The sequence below is a fragment of the Mytilus californianus genome, unplaced genomic scaffold, assembly GCF_021869535.1.
Source record: "Mytilus californianus isolate M0D057914Y unplaced genomic scaffold, xbMytCali1.0.p SCAF_15, whole genome shotgun sequence".
Lineage (NCBI taxonomy): Eukaryota > Metazoa > Mollusca > Bivalvia > Mytilida > Mytilidae > Mytilus > Mytilus californianus.
The window spans coordinates 2,181,391-2,207,876 of record NW_026262637.1 but is presented as its reverse complement, the minus strand read 5'-3'; the positions used below and the strand labels follow the sequence as shown (position 1 = coordinate 2,207,876).

General features: G+C 32.0%; 1 protein-coding gene and 1 long non-coding RNA gene across 2 annotated transcripts in view; one reads left to right on the top strand and one right to left on the bottom strand.

Annotated features, from left to right (window-relative positions):
- Positions 1-26,486, top strand: part of LOC127725186 (endothelial PAS domain-containing protein 1-like) — a 70,603-nt gene that overhangs the window by 14,175 nt on the left and 29,942 nt on the right. The window contains exon 2 of the mRNA XM_052232031.1: positions 10,807-10,994. Within this exon, the coding sequence (XP_052087991.1) occupies positions 10,807-10,994 (188 nt within the window). The remainder of the gene's footprint in view (positions 1-10,806; positions 10,995-26,486) is intronic.
- The window catches only part of LOC127725203 (uncharacterized), a 74,346-nt gene continuing 50,113 nt past the window's right edge, over positions 2,254-26,486 (bottom strand). The window contains exon 3 of the long non-coding RNA XR_007992840.1: positions 2,254-2,437. This is a non-coding gene — a long non-coding RNA (uncharacterized LOC127725203). The remainder of the gene's footprint in view (positions 2,438-26,486) is intronic.

Below are 26,486 nucleotides of genomic sequence, written 5' to 3'. Positions count from 1 at the left end.
AATCTACCCAGAAAATGTCACAGCTATTACTGATGCTTCATAGATGTACTGGCAGTCAATGAACATTGGTTACAAAATATGTTCATGGATGGCCTTTCAGGAAATATTGTAATTTTATACCTATAATAAAAGCAGACTTTAACATTTTGAACACAAGTTTGAGTTAATTGCAAAATTCAAATAGTTCAGATTAATTAAATTAATCAAACTTCCTGTTTTAAGATAATGAAAATTAAAATCTAAGTAAAAAGGGTGTGTCTGTCAGCTGTTTGACCCTGTGGTAGTCAGATGTCAGATGTCTTGGCAAGGTTAATTGTTGGTGGTCTACGGATCGTTACAAATCTTGTTACCTTGCTCCAATGTAAAATTGATCTGTGTCATTCGGCAAAAATGTCAGAATTAAACACTTTAATTTGTTTATCGGTTTGTTGATTTTTTCCTAAGTTTAATTGAATCAATATAATTAGGGCTGTAGAATTTAGATTTGATGTTGTGATTTGGTCAGTCACCTGGAAGATATATTGATGTCAAATGTTGAATATAATGTACAATACTGAATTACATTATTATCATTTTAAGATTATATGAATGAAAGTTTATTTGTCCATTACTTGAAATATGTGTTGCTATATATATGTTTTGAGCATCAAGAATAATTTCTGCCTCTTTTTTTGGTGGAGTTCAAGTTGCTCAGTCTTTAGTTTTAAATGTTGTGTTTTGTAGAGGGTCGTTTGTCTTTTGGTTGTTTTTCATTTTTCACCATGGCATTGTCAGTCTGTCTTTAACTTATGAATAAGATTATCCCTTTGGTGTCTTCCACATCTCTATTTCAACTGCTTTGAACTCATTCTGATTTATTATAGGATTATCTGCGTTAGTTTTTTGTTTTTTGTAGGTTTAGGGTATGGAATTGGAAGAATAACTAGACTGTTTGTTATAATGGACAGCAGATTCTTCCTAAATTTTATATTTAATTAGATTAAGAGCATTTATTATTATACTTTGAAACAGCTACATATCATTTTTATATATATGCTGGGTAAAAAAAACATGCATTTATTATTAACTTGTTGTTTGGTGTCTCCTGATTTTACATGCAGGATGACTTTTGTGTGTGTCATTGGGTTGCAGTCTCCTTGATGTACAATCACCACATATCCTTTTATTCAGGGCTAACATTAAAATCTAACCTGTAAAGGAAATGTTTTTGAAGATAGCCGTAGAAGTTTTAAACAGTATAAGAACTTGACTTTTAAATTGCAGGTGTTGTTAAAAAGGCTTTTAAAGTTCAATACTTTGTATCGTCATTGAGAATTGGAACTTAAAACCTGTTAAAATTACAGTAAGAATTTACTAATAACTGTCAGTCTTTGTGTAACATACTAATTATTATGGTATGGCACTCACAATAATTTGTTTAAATTATTTGAGACCTGAGAATTTTGTTTAAATATAGAAGTTATGAGTAATACCACTATAACATAGATATGCACCAATGTTGATAAAGCTTGTACTGATTTGTTTTACGATTTCTTTACCTACATCCGAATTCAAATCTTCACCATCTATTAATACTGCCTATCTTGATCTAGATTTGTAGATATGATTTGTGTTGAGATAATGAGTTTTATAGTGGGGAGATAACTCTCTATCAAGGCTGGCTAATGTAATGTATCCATGAAACACAGGAAATGAGTTCTATAATCTCAGTCGATATCAAATCTCCTAACTTGGGTATGAATAAGAGTAGATTAGGAGTAAACACCATTGGGACAGCAACTAAACAACACATGTTAAACAAAAAGGTCATCTAGAGGTCACCTTGATGGTCCTCGACAACGGTCAAGCACATAAACATGGACAATGTTTCTGCTTCATACTTGTTTACATTTTATTTTAACATTTTCTAAATAATTAATGTTCATTTTAAGCCATGTAAGCATGAAATATGTCTAATTATAAAGTAAAATGTTTGTACAAGTTTTTTAAATGGCAGAAAATGACATTTTTTCTCAGGGAAATTGAGTGGTAGAGAATTTGATGTCTTTATTCGGAGGTGTTTTGAGATGGTTTCACATTTCACAGTTCTTTTTGACAGTTTACGAATGACTTAATCGTTCAGGGAGTAGAAAACAAAGTGCGTTTGTACTCCTGACATGCCAGGGTAGAATCTGTTGACAGATGTCAGACGGGCAAGTTGAAAACTGATGTGGATGTAAACAATGGCGATCATATAGAAAATATAATGTGATAGATTGTTACTCATTTTTATATAACGTTACATTTCAATGTAAACAAAAGGAATTGTAGTAGAGGAACGAAAGAGACTTTCTCCGATGTCCTGATCTTTGGTGGTCCAGACATTCAACAATTTGGCTCTCCATCAACTTTTTCACTCCAGTTGATTTTCTTTTTGATTTGAATTTCTTATCAATGCCTGAAATGAAAAGAAAAATGAATTAATTGTAATTTATTTTGAAGATTAAGTATATTCTTCATGTCAGGTACTCTTTGGAAATAGAAATAATTTATGAAGTCTTATGCTCATAGAAAAATCAAGCAAAATATAGAAATAATTTCTTAACAGTGAATAAGCCATGCAAAAAGTTATTTATAATTACTAAGCCTGATAGGCAATCTTGAATTGAATTTTACAGGCGTATGCTTGAAACATTTCGGAAAGCCATTTTTTTTTTTTTTCAAGAAATTTCAGTGTTGACCAGATCACCATCATTCTATGTTTACATGGTTAAAATTGATATTTTGAATACTTGATACTGTGTTTGCGGTGTACATGGACATTTTATATGCAGGGATCCTGAGTTGGTTATAACAAGTATGAACTGATTACATATTTCTGCACATCCATATTTGAAAATTTTACAGTTTAAAAGTGCATCCATTCTGTGAATGTTATGTTCTGAGATTCTGGTGAACTTTGTTTTGTTATTAAGTAGCTGAGCTATTCAGCTAACTCATGTACATTAGTCCTTGTAAATTGCTCTGACGTCTGAAGACTTTTTTATGACTTGCATGGCATGTTGGACCTCAGCAAGTCATATAGAAGGCCGTCCGATGTTGGAGCAATCTCTGACTTATTTCAATGAGATAATACATAATTTATTATGTGTTTGTCAGTTTATAGGACCAGAATTTGTATTTCTCCATTTTATTAGTAGTTTTAATTAAAAGATTCTGGTCTGCATTTGAAATAAAACATTGGAAAAAGTGGTGTTGACTGTTTGTACCAATTATTTTGTCAAAGAGAAAAGGAAAGTATATAATTGAACATGGCGTGTCGAGAGTTTTATAATAGTTTCTTAATATTCAATTGATTCCTGCAGTTATCATGCAATGTTTGGCTTGGTTTGTTATAATTAAGAAGAATTACTTAATTTAATTCAATTACAAGTGTGATAATAGCTAGACTGCACAAGATGTTGTGTGGATAGACGTTTTTTTAACGAAGAAACAATTTATTCACTTAAACTATTGTTGATTGTAGGAACAGATACGTATATTATTCTGTCGGGGTTCTGATTTTATCTATTTCATATAAATGTAAGGTACAATTAACTTAAGACGTAAGCTTCATGTAATCTTTTATTATACCAGTATATAAATACGGTATTTAAAATGTGGAAACTCCGTAACAAACACTGAATTATCCGTTTGTGTTTTCATTATTGTTCAGAGGCAATGTTCAGTTCAATTTGACATGATGCAAGGCCTTCAGCACAACTGAGTTTTTGTTCAGAAAATCTAATTAAAACAGGTAGATTTACATTAAATAGTTTTGGTTCTGAAGCAAGTTAAACTTTCTTTTCTACCAGACAGTTTCAGTATAGAAATAAACCACATAAATATTGAATCGGATGATTAGGTTTTCTATAAATGTATAAATGTTTTATTTACATATATCTGTCAGGGATATTTACATTTTTACTAAACATTGCAAAATATCTGTCAGGAGTATCTACATTTTTACTAAACATTGCAAAGTATCTGTCGGGATATCTACATTTTTTACTAAACATTGCAAAGTATCCTCATGATTCCTTGGATTTAACACAAGAACCATATATATTTGATTGGATATTGTAAAGATTTTATGTAATTTTTTTTAAACCTTGCAGACTGCAAACTTGGCATTTTCTCTAAAGATGGTTTTCCTTTATTGACGGTTTGCCACTGGCATTTGATGATTGTTGAGCTGTTACCACCACATTAAATGTGTGCTTGTCTAGTGCCAGGAAGAAGTCTGTTACCACCACATTAAATGTGTGCTTGTCTAGTGCCAGGAAGAAGTCTGTTACCACCACATTAAATGTGTGCTTGTCTAGAGCTAGGAAGAAGTCTGTTACCACCACATTAAATGTGTGCTTGTCTAGTGCTAGGAAGAAGTCTGTTACCACCACATTAAATGTGTGCTTGTCTAGAGCTAGGAAGAAGTCTGTTACCACCACATTAAATGTGTGCTTGTCTAGAGCTAGGAAGAAGTCTGTTACCACCACATTAGATGTGTGCTTGTCTAGTACCAGGAAGAAGTCTGTTACCACCACATTAAATGTGTGCTTGTCTAGAGCTAGGAAGAAGTCTGTTACCACCACATTAAATGTGTGCTTGTCTAGAGCTAGGAAGAAGTCTGTTACCACCACATTAAATGTGTGCTTGTCTAGTGCCAGGAAGAAGTCTGTTACCACCACATTAAATGTGTGCTTGTCTAGAGCCAGGAAGAAGTCTGTTACCACCACATTAAATGTGTGCTTGTCTAGAGCCAGGAAGAAGTCTGTTACCACCACATTAAATGTGTGCTTGTCTAGTGCCAGGAAGAAGTCTGTTACCACCACATTAAATGTGTGCTTGTCTAGTGCCAGGAAGAAGTCTGTTACCACCACATTAAATGTGTGCTTGTCTAGTGCCAGGAAGAAGTCTGTTACCACCACATTAAATGTGTGCTTGTCTAGAGCTAGGAAGAAGTCTGTTACCACCACATTAAATGTGTGCTTGTCTAGAGCTAGGAAGAAGTCTGTTACCACCACATTAAATGTGTGCTTGTCTAGTGCCAGGAAGAAGTCTGTTACCACCACATTAAATGTGTGCTTGTCTAGAGCTAGGAAGAAGTCTGTTACCACCACATTAAATGTGTGCTTGTCTAGAGCTAGGAAGAAGTCTGTTACCACCACATTAAATGTGTGCTTGTCTAGTGCCAGGAAGAAGTCTGTTACCACCACATTAAATGTGTGCTTGTCTAGTGCCAGGAAGAAGTCTGTTACCACCACATTAAATGTGTGCTTGTCTAGTGCTAGGAAGAAGTCTGTTACCACCACAATAAATGTGTGCTTGTCTAGTGCTAGGAAGAAGTCTGTTACCACCACATTAAATGTGTGCTTGTCTAGTGCTAGGAAGAAGTCTGTTACCACCACATTAAATGTGTGCTTGTCTAGTGCCAGGAAGAAGTCTGTTACCACCACATTAAATGTGTGCTTGTCTAGTGCCAGGAAGAAGTCTGTTACCACCACATTAAATGTGTGCTTGTCTAGTGCTAGGAAGAAGTCTGTTACCACCACATTAAATGTGTGCTTGTCTAGTGCTAGTAAGAAGTCTGTTACCACCACATTAAATGTGTGCTTGTCCAGTGCTAGGAAGAAGTCTGTTACCACCACATTAAATGTGTGCTTGTCTAGAGCTAGTAAGAAGTCTGTTACCACCACATTAAATGTGTGCTTGTCCAGTGCTAGGAAGAAGTCTGTTACCACCACATTAAATGTGTGCTTGTCCAGTGCTAGGAAGAAGTCTGTTACCACCACATTAAATGTGTGCTTGTCTAGTGCTAGGAAGAAGTCTTTCAGCTTACACCTGCATCTTTATTCTTATTATTTTGTTATTTTCTATCTTGTTTATTTGATGTTTTACATTTGACTTGATGGCTTTTTCTTTTAACAAATGTCAGAAGTAAGATGTTACGCATTTGTGATTTTTATTTTTACTCTGTTTTGCCACGTGTATATTTCTGAAGTGACTGTAAAAAAATAAAATGACTGAATCCACACAAGTCAAATGAAGATACATAGAACAAACATGTAATTTTTCATTCTTTCAATTATTTTGTATTAATTTTAGATGTTCGGTAAAGATTGCTGAATTAATCAAAACTCTTTAAACTCTGTATTAGCACTATTGTATTAGTATTAGTGTGTAGCACTCTATTGGTCCATTGTTAAACTCTGTATTATATAGCACTCTATTGATCCATTGGTGAAGACTGTGTGTTGACCTTTAGATATCTGGGGTTTTTTGGGGTTTTTTTTTGTGTTGTTCGGCTGCTGTATCAACAGCATTTACCTTACATATCCTTTCACATTACACAGTAAAAGCTTGTATAGAGTTTTGTTTACCAAGAAGGGTTTTTGTTTCTTCAGATAAGAAGTTCCTATTTCAACACAGAAACAATTAAGTATATGTTCCTTATAGTTTTGGAAAACTTACAGTTCATTGGGTTTTAAAGAATAGGTGGCTATGTACTTATTGCAGATAGACAATTTGTCAGTTTGGGAACTGCTAAGAAAAATCACATGTTATCAAAGTTCATACTATTCCTCAACATAGCCCTACCAGGGACATTATTTTTATTTTTTGATTGAGATAAGCCGGTAAACACTGTATAATTTTAACGTTTCAGTTTCAAAACAAATTCAACAGTAAATTTAAAGGCAGAGAAAAATGTCAGTGAGTTTTATAACTGTTATTTCCTTGACAGATAATTGGACCTTTTACTTTTCACTATCAATCTGCATAAATCATTTCAATGTTGCTCATTTGTACTTTTTCAGGGGTACATTAAAGAGGGATTCAAATCAGTTTTAAGTTTTAATTGTTTCTAAAATAAATCAAAATAAATTATTTTTTAAAATCCCTTTTACTTACAGACAAATGCAACATTTTGGCTGACAAGAAAATCCTTCTGCATAAAGCTTATAAAGATGAAATTGGAAATGACATGGATGTTTCCCTGTTTGTTCCCCTCTGAAAGAAGTACCTCTGTCAACATTTATCACATTTAAATGTGCAGTTTCTGGTAGTAAAAAGAGAATTTATTCCAAAGTTTGAATGTTTATTGCTCTATACATTTAAGGCTTGTGAGTGATGTACCAATTTGATTACTGGTTTTACCAAAGTTTCGTATTGTTCAGAGTTTACTATATAGAAGAATCAGAATTTTCACTTTTTTGTTCCATTCATAGTAACTGAATAACGTAGCAAGTAATTGTAGGGGAAATTGTGATGTGTTGACTTTAGACCATGACACAAAGATTTACTGACTGAGAAACATACTTTGGATAAATTGTCATTCAAGGATTAGAATGAGGCATGAACAGCAATAACTATGCTGGTTCTTTTAAATACATCTATTTCATGTGATTGTTTTTTAAATTATTTTCACTGTCTTGACACAGCAGAGGGGGCATTAGGAGTTACCCTTGTACGTAAGTCCCGATATTGGTTTCTGTTCTCTAACTTTAGTTTGCCTCAAACAAATGTTATGAAAGACAATGCTTATTACCACAAAACTCAGATCAAGATCGAATTTGGGTGGCGTCACTTTTACCATTCTTGAGTTATGTCCCTTTATAACGTTATATGCAAGCAGGGGCATCATCTGTGTCCCATGGACACATTCTCCATTTATTTTCCTTTTAAATAAGATTGAGAATGGAAACGGGGAATGTGTCAAAGAGACAAGAACCCGACCAAAGAGCAGAAAACAGCCCAAGGCCACCAATAGGTCTTTAACACAGCAAGAAAATTCGGCACCCAGAGGCGGGCTTCAGCTGGCCCCTAAACAAAATTGTGTACTATTTCAGTGAAAATGGACGTCACACTAAACTCTGAAACATATAAATGAACCAAAATTTTTAAAAAACATACAAGACTAACAAAGGTAAGAGGCTCCTGACTTGGGACAGGCACAAAAATGAAAACATATAAATGATCAATCTGTAGAAGGATATTTTTAAAGCTTATCAAAGTATTGTGAATTGTGCAATGCTATGTTAGATCAGAAATCCTCTGGCCTTTAGTGCCCAAAATGTCAAAATGACAATTGTTTTCGTTGATTAAATATTAATCAAACCCTATGACATTGTTAAAGATACAAATATTGCACAGATTGTAATATTTAGTATAAAGTTTCGTGTCGTGCGTGCCATGTAAGGACTGTTCACTGGTAATGTGTTGCTTGACACATAAAATACCATGCAGATAAGGTTAATCTATTTCTCTTAATTTGATTAGAAATGAACAACATTGTATTATATCTATTTTCGCTCCGAACGTTTTACTGTCTTGTAATCAAATCAACTAAAATGAAATATATTTTTATGTTCGGCAAAACATTTGTGTATTTCTGTCCTGCGATTGATGTAGAATGAAATACCGGTATGGTGTTACTCCGATGCATGATTTACCCCTGATTGTTTGAGCATGATATTACCAAATTGGCATCCAATTCGACATTAATGCTTGAAAATTCAATTACTCTGCTGACATCGGCTTGTTGTCTATTGGTGATAAAAAGCAATATTTGATCATTTGGCAACAGTTACATGGCCCGGGGCAATTTGACGGGTCTCAGATGAAATTACAAGCTTCTGGGTTTTCATTTAACAAGATATTAATGATATTTTAAATTAGACTTTGATGGTTTGGAAGTTTGATGTTGTTTTGTGGCGGGAACTATAGTTCTACACTAGGGAGAAATGATAAGACAACATTATGGATGTTATTTTCTGTGCATTCTAGAATTAACAATCTAATTATTGTTGCTTTAATGGGAACATACTGCATTAATCAATTTCATTGGAGAATATTCTAATTTTTTTTTAATTCCCTGAATTTAATTGTGAGTGTGATAAATTTTGATTTGGTAAAGACTGGATGTTGTATTGACTTTACTTTTCTTTTGTCCTGGTTTTTATTACTCTTTGTAGTCAAACATTATTTAAAAAGAGAAATAAGAATATGTTTAATTGGAAGCAATAAAAACTATTTATATTCTCTATTAATTCTGCATTGAAACAAATGTGCACTGCTGTAGATCTTAATTTCCATCTACAATTTGTTTTAACTTGCTGCCAAAATTCCATCATATAAAATACTATTGTAATTTTATTTCCAACCAAAAAAAGGGAAGATTTAACAAACTTAAGATGTGAGGTGTCAAAAGATAAAATCCAGCTGACATCCTGAGAAAAAAAATCTGAATGCCTGTGGCTTATGAAAATTAGAATACTTCTTTAAAAATCTACACAAATCATCATTGTAAAGGTATACAAAGTACCCAAAATTTCTCATTGGTAGATATTCTTCTGGCAGATGATTTACAAGACTGAACAAATATTTTGCTAACGGTTTGAAGATGAGATGAATTTCCAGGACAAAAAATGAAGAGTAATATTCCTCCGGGGCATACTTAGCAATCCTATATTTAACATCTTTCTATACATTGAGATTCATAGAAATTTATAAGATTTTCTAATTTGAAACATCTAGTTAACAGATGTGATGAAGATCTGGTCTCTAGAGTGCTTTGAAGTGGCCCCAAAATCCAAGTCAATTGAGAGAGAAACAAAATAATGAGGGGTTAATTTGTTGTGAGACATTTGTTATTATCCTAGAATAATGATAGCCGATCCCCTCGGACCTCCGTCATTGTATGCTAGTCAAACAGTTGTGACTGAAGCGTAATTGTCCGTATAATGAAGTTGCATGATGGAATTTTTGAGGAGTGTATTTGCCTCAAAATGAGATTATCAAATATTGTGAAATGTGCATTGTGCTTGTCAATCAAACTAGCAGGGTTTATGATACATCCTGCTGTGTTGGTGGTTGGTCATCTCATTATTAAAATGGCCAGATTAATTTCCGATTGAATTAATAGTCATCTCATTTTTAGAAATCTGTCAATTTTCCATGTTTTTGGTCCAATACTACATTTAAAGTCGTAATTCTGCTTTCAATAATTGAAAAACTTTAAAAAATTAAAAATAATTTTAACCTACTAAATTTTATACAATATAAATATAATAAGAATTAAAATAATTGATATTTAAGTATGTTAAATGAAGACTTTTAGAAATTAACAAAGGAAGACAAAGTAAATACTGTAATGTTAAGCTTTTTTTACTTTGTAATCAAATGTGTCCTCCTCCAACACAAAAGTTAGTGTTAAAACTATAGGAAGAATTTTTAAGTATGAGGAAGAAATGTTAAATTGATTTAAAGAGAGAATGGCACTTGATAAAAACAGTTACATTTGAATGGCGTTTGACATCTTAACAAGTTGGTTAAGTGACTTGTCAGCTTTTACAAGAGTTCTCTTTTGTAATGATTACAACAAATATTTACAGAGTACTTCAGTTTGGAGAGCTCTTCAGATGTGAAGTCATTTATGGTCATATTGTGTAAAAATGTGTGAACATGTGGACCATTTATTACATGCTTAATTTGATTTTAATGCTCTCTTTCTCCATGTTGTCTCAACTTAACCATTATTTAATATTTACTGTATAATTTAGAAAATTTAATACGCCAAACAAAACCTATGATCACTGAAAGAATTAAGTTAATTTAGACCATGAAAGACATTATTCAGGAGACCTCTTGATCTTTTGGACCACCGCTGACAAAACTGTTCACTTTTTCTGGGTCTTTGAGTTGATTTTAACTTTTATTTTTTGTCAGTTCTCAGAAAATTTCAATAATATTTGTTTAATATTGTTAATTTTTTTGTTTTGTTTATTGCAGTGTAAAAGCACCATCAAAGGACCCTCCTAAAAGTAACCCAAGTAAACGGCATAGAGAGAGACTTAACTCTGAACTTGATCATCTAGCTAGCTTGTTACCATTTGAACAAAGTGTCATATCAAAATTAGATAAACTGTCTATTCTAAGACTTGCTGTCAGCTTTCTCAGGACTAAAGCTTATTTTCAAGGTAAGATACCACATAATTGATTGTACACATATGAACCCCCCTTCATTGATAAAGTAGGCTAAAGCTACTTGTACAGTTAGTAACTTATCCTGAGTTTATTTTAACGCCCCACCTACGATAGTAGAGGGGCATTATGTTTTTCGGTCTGTGCGTCCATTCGTTTGTTCGTTCGTTCGTTCGTCTGTTCCCCTTCAGGTTAAAGTTTTTGGTCACGATAGTTTTTGATAAAGGTGAAGTCCAATCACCTTGAAACTTAGTACACATGTTCCCTATGATATGATCTGTCTAATTTTAATGCCAAATTAGAGTTTTGACCCCAATTTCAAGGTCTGCTGAACATAGAAAATGATAGTGCGAGTGGGGCATCCATGTACTATGGACACATTCTTGTTACATGTAAGACAAAAGGACTAGATCATAAATAGTTAATGAAGAATGCATTAAGCATTATTGCTCATATTATTCATAGATGTAATTGTTCTATCCTGGTCCAGAATTTTGCTATTTATAATATTTTTGGTGGGAAAATACAGAAATAAAACATATTTACTGTACAGCTGTAGGAAAAAATGATTTATTGCTGCTAAAGGTTTTCTTTTTTCTATCAATTTTTCCAGCAGGTTATGCCCTCAGTTTACCATTTTTATGCTGTACATGCTTTTCAACCATTGAGAGATTGACATTATCTCCTGTCACTGACACATCTGGATTGTATTTTATACATTTTATGTAAGAATTTCTTAAGATTCACTTTAGTGTATGGTTGTATCAGTTAAAAACCAGAACAAATTGACTTCTTCAATATATACCAAACCTTGATCTTTTCACTCTCAATGCTGCTCTTACTTGGTCCCAGATTTTAATAGTCAGGTACAAAGTTTGAAATGAGTTATTTCCCCTTAGCCTGGTCACTGACAAAAGTTTGTACTTTTCTTCGCATTCATATAAAACATTTACTGTCAATAAATCAAGATGTCAGCAGCGTTATTACGAGATGACCACACAAATAAGCTTGGTATTATCATATGGCCATGCTAAATTAATGACAACATTGCCTGACCATTTCACATTCACCAGACAAATTCAATACCACAAAACACTTAATTCATCATATCATTTTAACTGCAAAATTCTGTCAACGAAGATCAAATTCAGGAGTAAATTGATCAGAATTGACACCTTTCATAACAGTTTTCCACAATGTTTCTCCTCCGAGGAGAAGTCTTGGTCTGCAGTCATTTGTTTTCAAAATATATATTACCAAAATATTTTATTGCAAGAAAATATAAGTTACCACAATGATTTGTATACAAATACAAATCCTTGGTTAGCAAAATTAATGGATTACAAAAAAAGTTTTTTGTACTCATATTTAATTGAGGCATTAATATAAAAAAATATCAATGTCAGTGCCATGATAAAATAGCCTTACAATATCAAAGTTAGGATGGTTCATGTAGAATAAAAATAACTTGTGTTCCTTTTTTACATCGCGATGACCTTGAGGTCATTCCGATGTATTGCTATCGCCTAGATTTCCATTATGTAAATTAGTTTTGGGTTTGTAACCGATCTATAAACATGATAAATATGCGCACATAAACGAGTGCAAAATAACATTCCTTGTCATTTGATATAAATACATCTCTTCAATGAATACTGATAAAAATATTTTTGTTTACAACATAAATTAATAATGTGAAAATGTTTTGTAGTTAGATATATATATATATAAGTAAAAAATCATTGATAATATCAATGCACACGTACCGAAAAATTGTGTTAAAGCATGCGGAAGAATATCTCAAAGAACGTTTTGCGACAGGACCGGTAACTCTGTAATTGTTTTTGCGGGAAAATATGAATGCCTACTCGTATCCAATCTTAGAAAAATCGAATTTTTACAGAAAAGTGTCCACCATGCACTTGCATTGCACTATTGTTAGAACAGTAGAATAGAATGATATACAAACGGATGCAAATCATATATATATGAAACTGTTATTTTAATATAATATATAACAACAAATCAGTGTATACTGATTTGTATCACTACAATATAATAGTTATTACGGGTTGAATTTCCTGTCATTTATTCATCATACTCGCACGCACTTGTCTAGAAAAAAATATATCTCTGTACATTAACCTCAGTTTCAGGTAAAGAGATATGTTGTTTTTTTTCTGAGACAAGTGCTTTTGACCATCCTCAAGAACTTGTGGTCATCCGATGTTCAGTACTTCAGTACTTTGATTCTCATAGTTCTCCTAATAGCCCTTCAAAAAGTCAAACTTTTCTGAATCAAACCTGATCACATGCCCCACTATACCAGACAATTCAAGCATTGATGGTGATTGTGTAACTATTTCTAGACATTACAAAAAAAACAACCTTCCCTTTTTTCTCCTAGACCTCCTGGAAGCCCTCTAACTAAAACTTTTCTATTTATCAAACCTGATCACCATCCCAGCCAGAGATATCAAACCTGATCACCATCCCAGCCAGAGAAATCAAACCTGATCACCATCCCAGCCAGAGATATCAAACCTGATCATCCCAGCCAGAGAAATCAAACCTGATCACCATACCAGCCAGAGATATCAAATCTGATCACCATCCCAGCCAGAGAAATCAAACCTGATCACCATCCCAGCCAGAGAAATCAAACCTGATCACCATCCCAGCCAGAGAAATCAAACCTGATCACCATCCCAGCCAGAGATATCAAACCTGATCACCATCCCAGCCAGAGAAATCAAACCTGATCACCATCCCAGCCAGAGAAATCAAACCTGATCACCATCCCAGCCAGAGAAATCAAACCTGATCACCATCCCAGCCAGAGAAATCAAACCTGATCACCATCCCAGCCAGAGAAATCAAACCTGATCACCATACCAGCCAGAGAAATCAGGAATTGATGTTGATTCTGTGTCTGTTTACCTCAATTGTTTAATTACACAAAATTACACTCAAATAATCATGTTTTTTTCTAATAAAATATAATTGTTAATGGATTTTTGATTAAACCATTATTTCAGGTATGTTATATTATATTCCTGTTGACAGATTGTGAAGTCTTGGGGAACACAGAAAACCAGACTCTGTCAGATCAAATTAAAACATATTAAATTGTCTCCCTCAGGCCAATCAACATATCCTCATTTCTCATTAATTAAACGTAAAAAAACTAAGCAATCAAATCTAAGCAATCGTTTGGTTTTAAATATTTGATGATGTTAAAAGAATTTTGACATCTGTTTGAGTTTTTGGTGAAATTATGGTCCAGTAACCAACAATTACCTTTCTTGGCCCAGGTGAATTAAACTGATCAATAAACAATAGTGGCTTACTTGTTATAATTGTCCCACCATCTGTACGTCTACCTGGTTGATTAAGGATCTGAATTATTATACCAAGTGGGGGGGGGGAGGGATGTGGACTTAACGGCAAAAAACTACAGTAATGTAAAACCGTGATCATTGCATTGTTCAAAGTGAAGGTATATATACAGAATAAAAAATATACTCCTCTCTTGCACCAGAAATATTTAACTAAAATACATAGTAAACAAACAAAAACAAATACACAACTTTTTGCTTTCATACAGGAAAACCCATACCTAAAGTTTTTGAGAAATTTCATGCATTTTTTCATTGCCATATTTTAAAATTCAGTTTAGGGCAAAGTTGTTGCACCTTGTAATTAAGTCATAAAATTTAAAAAAAAAAACAATTAATTTATAGTTAATAATTCCTCTAGAGCCTCATATGATTTTTTGACTGTGATGTTAATTAGTATTATTAGAAATTGAACATTGAAGTCTATTCAAGGGAGGTAATTGACTCATGCAAATTACGAAAAATGTAAATTGATTTGATTAATCTCATAAAAATCTGGAATTTTGACTATTTGTTATTAAAATGATACAGATTTGGTTGAAGAGAAGGAATTTAATGATGTTTTGTGATTTTTATCTTCAAAGGGGATAATCAAATATGAAGCTGTTATTGAAATAAAACTTGGTGAAAATATTGATATATCTGGCTTATCAACAAGATCAGATGAGTGTTAAACTAATACCATAAAGAAATTTTGTTCTGATCACAAAGATTAAACATAATATGCAATAATTGGTTTATATTTAGTGGAAAATACTATCTGCAGATCTGCAAAGTAGCTCTCTAGTCTCAAGTGCTGCATGTATTGTTTTCACTCTAGAGAGAAAACAGAATCTGCAGTTTTTTGTTTCTTTATTTTTGAAAGTGCAAATGCTCATGGCTGAAAAATGTTAATGCCATCTGTAGAAGATTCAGTTTTAGTTTGAATCTGTTGTTAAAGGTTTACTTTAGAGGATTATGAAAACAATGCAAGAATATTTTTATTTAACAGAACATACATGCATTACAATAAAGAAACCATATCCTTGTCCCACCTTGTTTTTCCTTTTAATGAAAGCCAGTTGATTGGTCTGTAATTAGAAAGAACAATGTATATTAACACTATTGTTGCCCTCCCTAATGGTCAATAATTAATGATATTACCTCATTCACCAGGTAACAATATAGTGCCATTATCACCTTGTTATATATAGTACAGTCTTAATTGATGTTCAATATTTCTTGATCCACATATCCTGATGCTATTGTACTACACTTTATGGGAACTGTAGTACATTTGAAAGTTTGTGCTACCCGACTGTTCACCAAAGAGCTTTATTATATATATATCTGTGTCCTCTGGCTAATGTGAAATCTCCTGTTGTGGATATATCTGTGTCTGATGGTAATTTAGGGATTTTTACTTGGGAACAGTTTCAGTGATAACATAGCCAAACTTGATGACGGTGCTCATAGTCAATTAAGGTGCCAGTGCCGTGTTTTGTCACTGCAGAATTTCATTGTTTTTAGAAAATTGCTACCCCGTCACACTTACATAATGTTGTGTTAATCACTTCACCATATTAAAATTTCATTAAAAAATGCTCTCAATGGAGGATAAATTTATTACATATATATCTGTTCTGATAATTCCAATTAATGGCTGATTTATAGACACAAAATTTTATTTCAACTTAGAGTACAAATTGTACTTTATTTGTCCAATCAATACACAGACAATAGAAACAATTATTTACATAAATACAATTCATTTAATAACTTTGTGATTTAATCTTAGGCTCATCACAGGCCAGTGACGATTGCTTTATTTACAATTATACATTGATTGGGTGTTGTAAGAGCTGGATGGTTGACAGTTCAAAAAGTACTTCATACCATTTCCGCAGGAGACACAATTCATTGAAAGAATAAATTTAAGATAATAATAAAAGAAAATTAAAATCATTATTGTATCATGAGTTTTTAATTGCGTTTATGTTTGACAAATCAAGTTTGTAATTTGTAATATTTCAGGTTGATTGTTAGAACTTGTTTTTGGGGTTAATCAGATTGTTTTTAAGATAGTGATCATTGTTGTTACTTTATTGAAAAGAAAAACATATTTGTAAGTGATAGGGTAAAGTTTGAGAGGGAAAAGGAAGCCAAAAGAAAGAGTTTTTCTTTATGTAAATATTTTTTTGTAGATCGTTGATAACTCGACAGGTGTTGCATAGTTTTGCCATGACTTGATTTTTCAACATTTCCGTTGATTATTTAATTGTAACCTTTATTTGAAATTTTCTACAAAAGGCAGTAATAACATTCAATGATTAGAACTTTAAAAAACTTTGTTATTTTAAACTTTAATCAGATACATTGTTGTATGATTACAGAAATTTGAAAACTGGTACGCGTAGATGTACCTTTTTGTTTGAGTTAAAAAAATTCTCATTGGCAATCATACCACATGTTCTGATTTATATATTACATTTATTATTTTGATCACATGCATTTTGTTAAGCAAAACAAAATATATGATTTAATTCTTGGAAAAAGATTTTCCTTAAAGTTTGATACTAATTTGATTCCAGTAGACATTTTATTAATTGCTTTCCTTTGGAAAATGCCAGTGTTACCAGTCAGCCCTTAGCTCTATATTCCATCTTTTCACGTGTTTCCTTGGCATTGTCAGTTTCTCCCTGACCTATCACTTTTAACTCCTCTTTGTATCTTCCATCTCCTTTGTTTTTTTCATTTTCATGTCAATGAATTTCAATAGTGGAATTTTTAAATTAACATATTCTTGAACAACTTAACTGTTATTGATGTGGAAATTTTGACATCTTTGAATTTCGGATATGTTTGGACTGTAGATCCTATGTTATTCACATAACAAGAAATTGTACTCTATTAAAGAGATACTTTATGAAATATTTAGAATGTATGCAAAAGTGATATTGTCAATAAGATGTCTTCTATTATAATTTTTTTTCAATAAGTAATTATAGACTTTAAAGATAATGAAGTGCTTGGATAAATATTTTTATAAGATTTAGGCGTTTATCAGGTAGTGAAATGTTTTGCCTTTGTTACCTGATTGTCTGATAGATACCTATTCAATAGAAACCTTTCTCTGCGTCTATTTATCACTCGGCTTGACACCAATTTGTATAAAATCTACACATTAATTTTCACAGGTAAAGTAACGACAATAAAAGGTTTTATTACCCATAATTCTGCAAGTTCTGCTAATTATTACGACTCTTATGTGATTCAAAAGAGGAGGAAATTGTACAAAATATTTCTCCGTAAGCATCCGGAGTGTGTCATATCCCGTAGATTTCTTAAAAGACGTCATTATTCAAATATGGCAGCGAACATTGCAAGTGGTATAAAATTACACTGAATGTTAGAATTAATTGAGTGTATTAACTTGCACAAGACATTAAAAAGTTTTAGAAAACAACCATTCCATCTTCTTGTGCCATTCAGTTAGTGAACAACTGTTAATTATTTCCTATTAGAAACAGAGCAAGCGGCTGGTCGGCCATTATTGGGGTGTATTCATACACTGGACAAGATGTGGGATCATAAAGTACTGATTATTATTTATATCGTAGCTGGAAAGACATCTCATTTCCTCACGGAAGTAAACATCGTAGTTATATTTAAAAGCAACATTGTCTTGCTGTAATCGTCGTATATTGAAGATGTTTCATTGTCATTTTCTGAGGCCAAAATGGGGTTTTAGAGATTTTTGAATTTTGTAAATGAAGCATGTGATTATGCAGCTAAAAAGATTCAAATCAGCATAAAACTAAATTAATTGATGGCTACCTAACATCCACTTAGTATAAATTAATAGACTTTGGTCGCTGTTAACATTACTGAAAATTTACTTTCGACTCTTTTAAAATCATTATAAATTGCATTTTTCTGTTTTTGATATGTTATTGGGTTGCTATTTGAAGGACATATACCTCAAATCCTGTAGATTCAACAACTTTTAAACCTTCAACGCAAATTCCAAAATTTATTGGCAGTAACTTTAACACGACACTTCTCATTAGAAATTTGACAAGCGAGACTGTGCAAATGCCAATGGAAAAACCATGACAAGAAAAAGTAAACAAATATGAAAAGAAAAATGTTTTACTAAACTACATGATTCTAAAAATATTTTGATACACGATATCATTTAACAACTGTTATGACAAAGTTTACAGCTAATTATTAAATGGGAATGCATGGAAAATTTAAAGAAAATCAAATGATATCACTCTATCATCTCACAAATTATACACATGCACACTGAAACATTCATTTTTCTGTGTTGATTATTTATCAAGGTCATGATAAGTAAACTTCGGCACTGAAAGTTAATTAGTAGCCATAAGTTTTTGTCAAAAATCAACAAATGAAAATATTTTGGTCAGTCATAAGTAATGGATTTGCAATAACTGTTTGGAAAAATAAGTGCACAGAGGAGTTAGTTTAGTATATATATGTATGCATTGGTTCAATAATTTCCTTAACATTGTAATACTAGAAACTCGTTTTATATGACTGTAAACTGGCGACACTGTGATTTTTGTCTCATCATGATACTTTGCTTAAACTCCAGAATTGAATAAGACAAAAGAAATTGTGGTCAAAATGCATCTTATTTATTCATTTGTATAAAAAACTGCAAAATGTCCTCTGTCACCATACAAGTTGTTTGTCTAATGTACTACAAAATGTCCTTTGTTGTTGACCTGAAAATAGTATGTAAACTTGTAATATTGATCTATATAACAATATTGTATGTAGATTTCAAGTTTAGATTTCACTTTAATAGCTGAAAAAATGTCAAACAAATTTTTATATCATATCATATCTTATTATATTTCATTATTACACAAAATATATTGATATGATAATTTAGCTAACAGATGAGGAGTATCTTATGTCTGTGTCTACCCTATATTAGACCAGCGAACATGAAACTGAAACACAGAAATAAACAAAACATCGACACTAAAAGTACTTCTATTGTTTTCCGTGTTTTTAGACAACAATATATATTTTACATTTAAATTTGTAAAAAAAAATTTTTTGTGGTATGTGTTTCTTTGTGTATTACATCTGATAAATAGTCGGGATGATTGTTACATAGACTGGGTGTGAGCTAGAGGTCCATGGGGTCATAACAGATTCCAATCTGGTTTGTTTATTGTTAGGGATAGTGGTAATTTAACTAAGAAGTGTAATTTATGAAACTATTAGGTTTAAAATTTGACAAAGTTCTGTCTCTTTTGACAATGATGTTATGCCAATCAAATATAAATGATCTGGCCCCTTTAATGTCTTTGGTGAAGTCAGACTTGTTGGCTTGTTTGATTCAGACTGCATGGCTAGGATTTTTCTCAATGTCAACTGGTAATGTTCTCCTGTTTATATTTCATATATGTTTTTGCACTATTTTTGCATTGAGGAAGCAAAATAACACAGGAGAAGAATATTTTGAATATTTTTTAAATATGGTATCTTTAATACTTGTTACTAATTGTATCCTGTAAATCTGATGATGAGAGATCACAGTATACCTCTAAACATATCTAGATACAAACTTAGCTATTAGAGAGGAGTTTTGTCCATAAAACATGCAGTCCAGATAAAAAATGGCTTTTTATTGAACACCTTCTTGAGTTGTTGGTTGTTATGTTATCTTGCAATTAACTGTTGAAGAGACTGGTGTATTGTATGGCATTGTCTTGGTCCAGTTAACTGTTTAAGAGATTGGTGTAGTGTATGGCATTGTCTTGGTCCAGTTAACTGTTTAAGAGATTGGTGTATTGTATGGAATTTTCTTGGTCCAGTTAACTGTTTAAGAGATTGGTGTATTGTATGGAATTGTCTTGGTCCAGTTAACTGTTTAAGAGATTGGTGTATTGTATGGAATTGTCTTGGTCCAGTTAACTGTTTAAGAGATTGGTGTATTGTATGGAATTGTCTTGGTCCAGTTAACTGTTTAAGAGATTGGTGTATTGTATGGCATTGTCTTGGTCCAGTTAACTGTTTAAGAGATTGGTGTATTGTATGGAATTGTCTGTGGTCCAGTTAACTGTTTAAGAGATTGGTGTAGTGTATGGCATTGTCTTGGTCCAGTTAACTGTTTAAGAGATTGGTGTATTGTATGGAATTTTCTTGGTCCAGTTAACTGTTTAAGAGATTGGTGTATTGTATGGAATTGTCTTGGTCCAGTTAACTGTTTAAGAGATTGGTGTATTGTATGGAATTGTCTTGGTCCAGTTAACTGTTTAAGAGATTGGTGTATTGTATGGAATTGTCTTGGTCCAGTTAACTGTTTAAGAGATTGGTGTATTGTATGGCATTGTCTTGGTCCAGTTAACTGTTTAAGAGATTGGTGTATTGTATGGCATTGTCTTGGTCCAGTTAACTGTTTAAGAGATTGGTGTATTGTATGGAATTGTCTTGGTCCAGTTAACTGTTTGAGAGATTGGTGTATTGTATGGAATTGCCTTGGTCAAGTTAACTGTTGAAGAGATTGGTGTATTGTATGGCATTGTCTTGGTCCAGTTAACTGTTGAAGGGATTGGTATATTGTATGGAATTGTCTCGGTCCAGTTAACTGTTGAAGAGATTGATGTATAGTATGGAATTGTCTTGGTCCAGTTAACTGTTAAAGAGATTGGTGTATTGTATGGCATTGTCTTGGTCCAGTTAACTGTTAAAGAGATTGGTGTATTGTATGGAATTGTCACGGTCCAGTTAACTGTTTAAGAGATTGGTGTAGTGTATGGCATTGTCTTGGTCCAGTTAACTGTTTAAGAGGTTGGTGTATTGTATGGAATTGTCTTGGTCCAGTTATCTGTTTAAGAGATAGGTGTACACCATTGTCTGGAATTGTCTTGGTCCAGTTAACTGTTTAAGAGATTGGTGTAGTGTATGGCATTGTCTTGGTCCAGTTAACTGTTTAAGAGATTGGTGTATTGTATGGAATTGTCACGGTCCAGTTAACTGTTTAAGAGATTGGTGTAGTGTATGGCATTGTCTTGGTCCAGTTAACTGTTTAAGAGATTGGTGTATTGTATAGAATTGTCTTGGTCCAGTTAACTGTTTAAGAGATTGGTGTCTTGTATGGAATTGTCATGGTCCAGTTAACTGTTTAAGAGATAGGTGTACACCATTGTCTGGAATTGTCTTGGTCCAGTTAACTGTTAAAGAGATTGGTGTATTGTATGGAATTGTCATGGTCCAGTTAACTGTTTAAGAGATTGGTGTATTGTATGGAATTGTCATGGTCCAGTTAACTGTTGAAGAGATTGGTGTATTGTATGGCATTGTCTTGGTCCAGTTAACTGTTAAAGAGATTGGTGTATTGTATGGAATTGTCATGGTCCAGTTAACTGTTTAAGAGATTGGTGTATTGTATGGAATTGTCATGGTCCAGTTAACTGTTTAAGAGATTGGTGTATTGTATGGAATTGTCTTGGTCCAGTTAACTGTTAAGAGATTGGTGTATTGTATGGAATTGTCTTGGTCCAGTTAACTGTTTAAGAGATTGGTGTATTGTATGGCATTGTCTTGGTCCAGTTAACTGTTAAGAGATTGGTGTATTGTATGGAATTGTCTTGGTCCAGTGAACTGTTTAAGAGATTGGTGTATTGTATGGAATTGTCTTGGTCCAGTTAACTGTTTAAGAGATTGGTTTATTGTATGGAATTGTCTTGGTCCAGTTAACCTATCTTGACCTATCAATTAACTAACTTAGGTTTTGATTTTGTCTTGCAATAGTCCATTGCAGGTTTGAGTAAATATGTTTTTACCCAATGGAGGGGGAAAAAACATTACAGTATATGTTTGTGGCTAAAGAAATAAAAATTAATTGATCTAAGTCTGAATCAGAAGAGCACATTTTATATGTCAATTTTAAAGTCTAATTTGGCCAGAGTCTAGAAAAGTAGGGAATATATTAAATAGTTCATTCATGGAGCAAAGAATTTATTACCGTCTCAAATCATTTCTTATTTCTCTTTCTGCAATTGATTGATTTCTTTGAAATAAGCCCAATAAAAACATTATGAATGACAGAAAAAAGAAAATATTTGCATATGTTTCATGTCCAACTGCCGATGCATAATTTGTAAAGAAATTTCCAGCTGATTCTATGGTTAAACTTCTTTATTATTAAATCTGTCTTTATCAAAAGATGAAAGACTTAAATCAGTCAGAGAAATTAACCTTGTAAACAAAACCTGAATTTAACCATACTTTTTGTTATAATTCATTCCTTAGTTAGATTAGAAACAGGTATATCCTGAGTCAATTTACCTAAATAATCGTAATCGGATTGTTGCATTTAAATGTAGCCTTAAAAATCATCCGAACCATGATGTTTGAATGTAGGAGAAATTAAACATGTGTCGGTACAATGCGATTACACTAAATTACCATTTCTATCTGAAAAGAAAGGATATTTTCTCTTATTGGTAAAAAAGGAATTAATTAGTGATATACATTGCTTGATTAACAAAATATCCATTCGAGCGAGCCGTAAACAGATGTTGATTTTTACTTGATATAATTGATACAATGTGTTTATTAATATGAAAATTTCATCCTTGTTGACCCTAATAAATAAGTTTTTTATAAATTTCTCAATTAATAATTTTAATAATTGAAGAGAATGAACTTTATTCCATACAGTATTTAAGGGTACAATATGCAGCAACATTATATGGACAAATAAAGAAATCAAACATTTATGAAAAAGAATTTTGTAATAAACTGAAGCAGGTAAATAGTATTTGCAAAAATATAATTAGCTTTTTGAAGTATGGGTATTTAAAGTATGTTATAAAAAAAGCATTACAAGTAAGCAAACCAGTTTTAATGAATTTTGGAAGAATTTACCAAAGAAAAGTTCAAGGAGTTTAAAAAGTATTGTAAATAATGAATTTTCTATGAGAATGCATTGAAAGTGATATGATGGTCTAATAATGTGAGTGATAGACAAGTATAGTTTTCTGATAAAATCCATAAAAAAGGAAAATGCACCTGTTGTTGAAGTTTCCTTACCAACCCTTTTTTTAACCTCCTATCTGAAATATTTTCTGTTTTAATTAAGAGTTTGAATTTGGTTTTTTTAAATATCCAAAGAAAATAAAAGTTTAAACTAAATTTATTTATTTTATAAACCTACATCTTTACTCTCAATTTACTGACAGCATAGATATAAAGTGTTAATTTAACATAAGGGATTGTTGAACAACATTTGCCTTTTTAGATATAACTGTATACCTTAAACCAGAACATTTATTAGTATTTCCAAAATCAGAATTAAGTTTCATACTTGACTTTGAAATCTCTACAATGGTGGACCACATGATTTTATTTACAACAAAATTGATTCATTTATAAGAAGTATAAATGAAGATATTGTTCATCCCTACTCTGTACTGACAGTCATTTCATATACTGTCAGAACGTGATGGATTTAATTATCACTTACTTTTTCTCCAAATGATGCTCGGCACCATCGAGACAACGAAGGACTGTGTTTATTCCATTAACGACATTGATGATATTATGCAATATAAAATATGCCAGACAATAATTATGGGTTCTTTTACAGTATTGATATGTAATTAAAAATTTGTAGGGATGGAAAGTCAGCTTAGTTTATTAAAACCAACTCTTGGCCAAGAGAAATGTTTGAGTTCCATTAGAGGTCTTATATTACAATTATCTTTAACCTGTAATTTTTGTATTGTTTCAAAACTTTTAACTGAAATTATAGCCTATAACTTAAAGTAACTGTGGGGTGGGGTTTTTTCAATCAAAAACTTGATTCAAGAATATTAACTTACAGACATAAATTGAATTATTCATATAGTGACCATTTTTCTTTTTTTTTTTAATTAATTTACATAAACTTTTTATGATCTGTTAGGGTACATTAATAAAAGATGAATATTTTTATTGGAACATGCTTCAAATATTTTTTTAGATAAGAAAGCCAAATCATAATTTGACTTATTACTAAAATTTCTCTGTTTAATTAATAAACCATGCTTTTATAAATAAAATCTCAACTTTTGTCTGATATTGAATACTCTTAATAAAAAATCATTTTTTGTCTGTTTATAGCATTAAGAATTCATATTTATTTGCTTCATCGAGTGCTTGATAAGATCATATGATTTTAATACCGTCTCCAACAAAAGAGACTATCGAACCCCCATTGTGAAAGTTGTCGTTGACATAAAGAAGGTGATAAGGTTGATGATATGCCGTCACGCCTTATTGAATGGGATGACATCTTTATTCACTCCCCTCTACTGTGTGGATTATCAACCATTCACCGGAAACACAAACTTATTGAGAGCTCTTTAATGTATTCAATAATTTCTTGTTTATTGTATGAAATAATGTCATCAAAATCGTAGCTATTGTCCGTTAAAAGTAGTAAAGCTTAGTGCTATGTTATAAAGTATGATCATGAAATTTCAATAGAGTTGACTTATGGTTTTGTCTTAAAATATACTGCAAACAATTTCTACTTTCTTTTTTACACTTAATTTGATGATATTTATCCTTTTTTTTTAATATTACAGAATTTTTATTTTTATGCAGTTGTCCACAAATTTTTTTCTCAAATTCTTGCTTAACTATATGTTGCTGAAAATAGATATATTAACCTTAAATTAAAAAAAAAAATTTAAACAAAAAATGATTGGAAAATTGTACAGATTGGTCTATGTTATACTAAATTAGAAAACAAGCCTAAATATTATACACGACTTCTATCAATGGAATTATATTTGACCCCAATGCTCTATAACTTGCTGCAGACAAACATTACATTACAATGTGTTTTTAATACTATAGAGTTATGTATAATTTATAATTAAATGTTTGTCACATGCAAACCAGTAATTTTTGTCATTGAATACCGATTGTGTATGTATTTATAACTCGACCATAGACATCGTTACTATAACATATAACAGTTTACTGATCTGTATATAAAAACTAAATGTATCGTGACGGCTCTACGGAAATATCACATGATCAGTCAAATTCTTTTTAAGCGCCTATTTCAGGAAACTTAGAAAGACAATTCCTCTCACCAACAAATTGGTCCTGCACGCGATACGGTGAACGGTTTGTATTTGTTATGTCTGTATGTTATAACGGCAATAAACAATGATCTTGTCAACAAAACATGGCGGCTTCCACGACACATTGCATGCAGCATGCAAGGAGATAGTCGGTTTAACAATCGGACCGTGATTTTACAACCTAGTAGCTATTACATTTAACAAGACATCAATGGTAATTAATTATACACTAATTACTGACAAATTTATTTACACCTGTGCTTCTTATGGATCTAAATAAAACAAATTAACTTTATTTATTTCTAAAATATTTATAGAATTCAAAAGTAAATGCGTTTCTAATTTTGCTAATTTGATATATATTCAAATGTGGATCAGGAAAAAAGTAAACCATATGTAAATGAGTTAACAGAAAAGAAAGGAGGATATACTTTGAAGTTACAGTGCTAGTCTCAGCTTAACTATTTTTCTAGAGAGATGTTTTAACATCTTGCGTGGACCATGTTTCACATTTAAAGGGACAAGTTTTCTTGATTATCGTTGCACTAATAACACAATGCAACAAAAGTTGATTAAGAATTTGCCTTAATTAATGTAGTTGTTATTTCATATTAAATTGGATATGTCTGATTCAACAAGATGATTATATGACCTCTGGGGAAAGTGAAATCTAACTTTGAACTGTCAATCATAGAACAATCTCTCTTATTGTAATTAATAATTGATCTGTAATTAGGAGAAATGGACACCCTACCTTGTTACTATGGCAGATATAACAATAATCAGGTAAAAAAAGGAAGTTTCATCAAAGTTTGATTACAATAGAAGCATATTGTATGGTTAGGATTGCTTGGGTGCAGCAGTTTGACGTAGAACCATATTGTATGGTTACGATTGCTTGGGTGCAGCAGTTTGAAATTAGATTTAATTAAATTAAAAATCAAGTACTAATCATAATAGAAATGATGCAACAAAAAGTTTG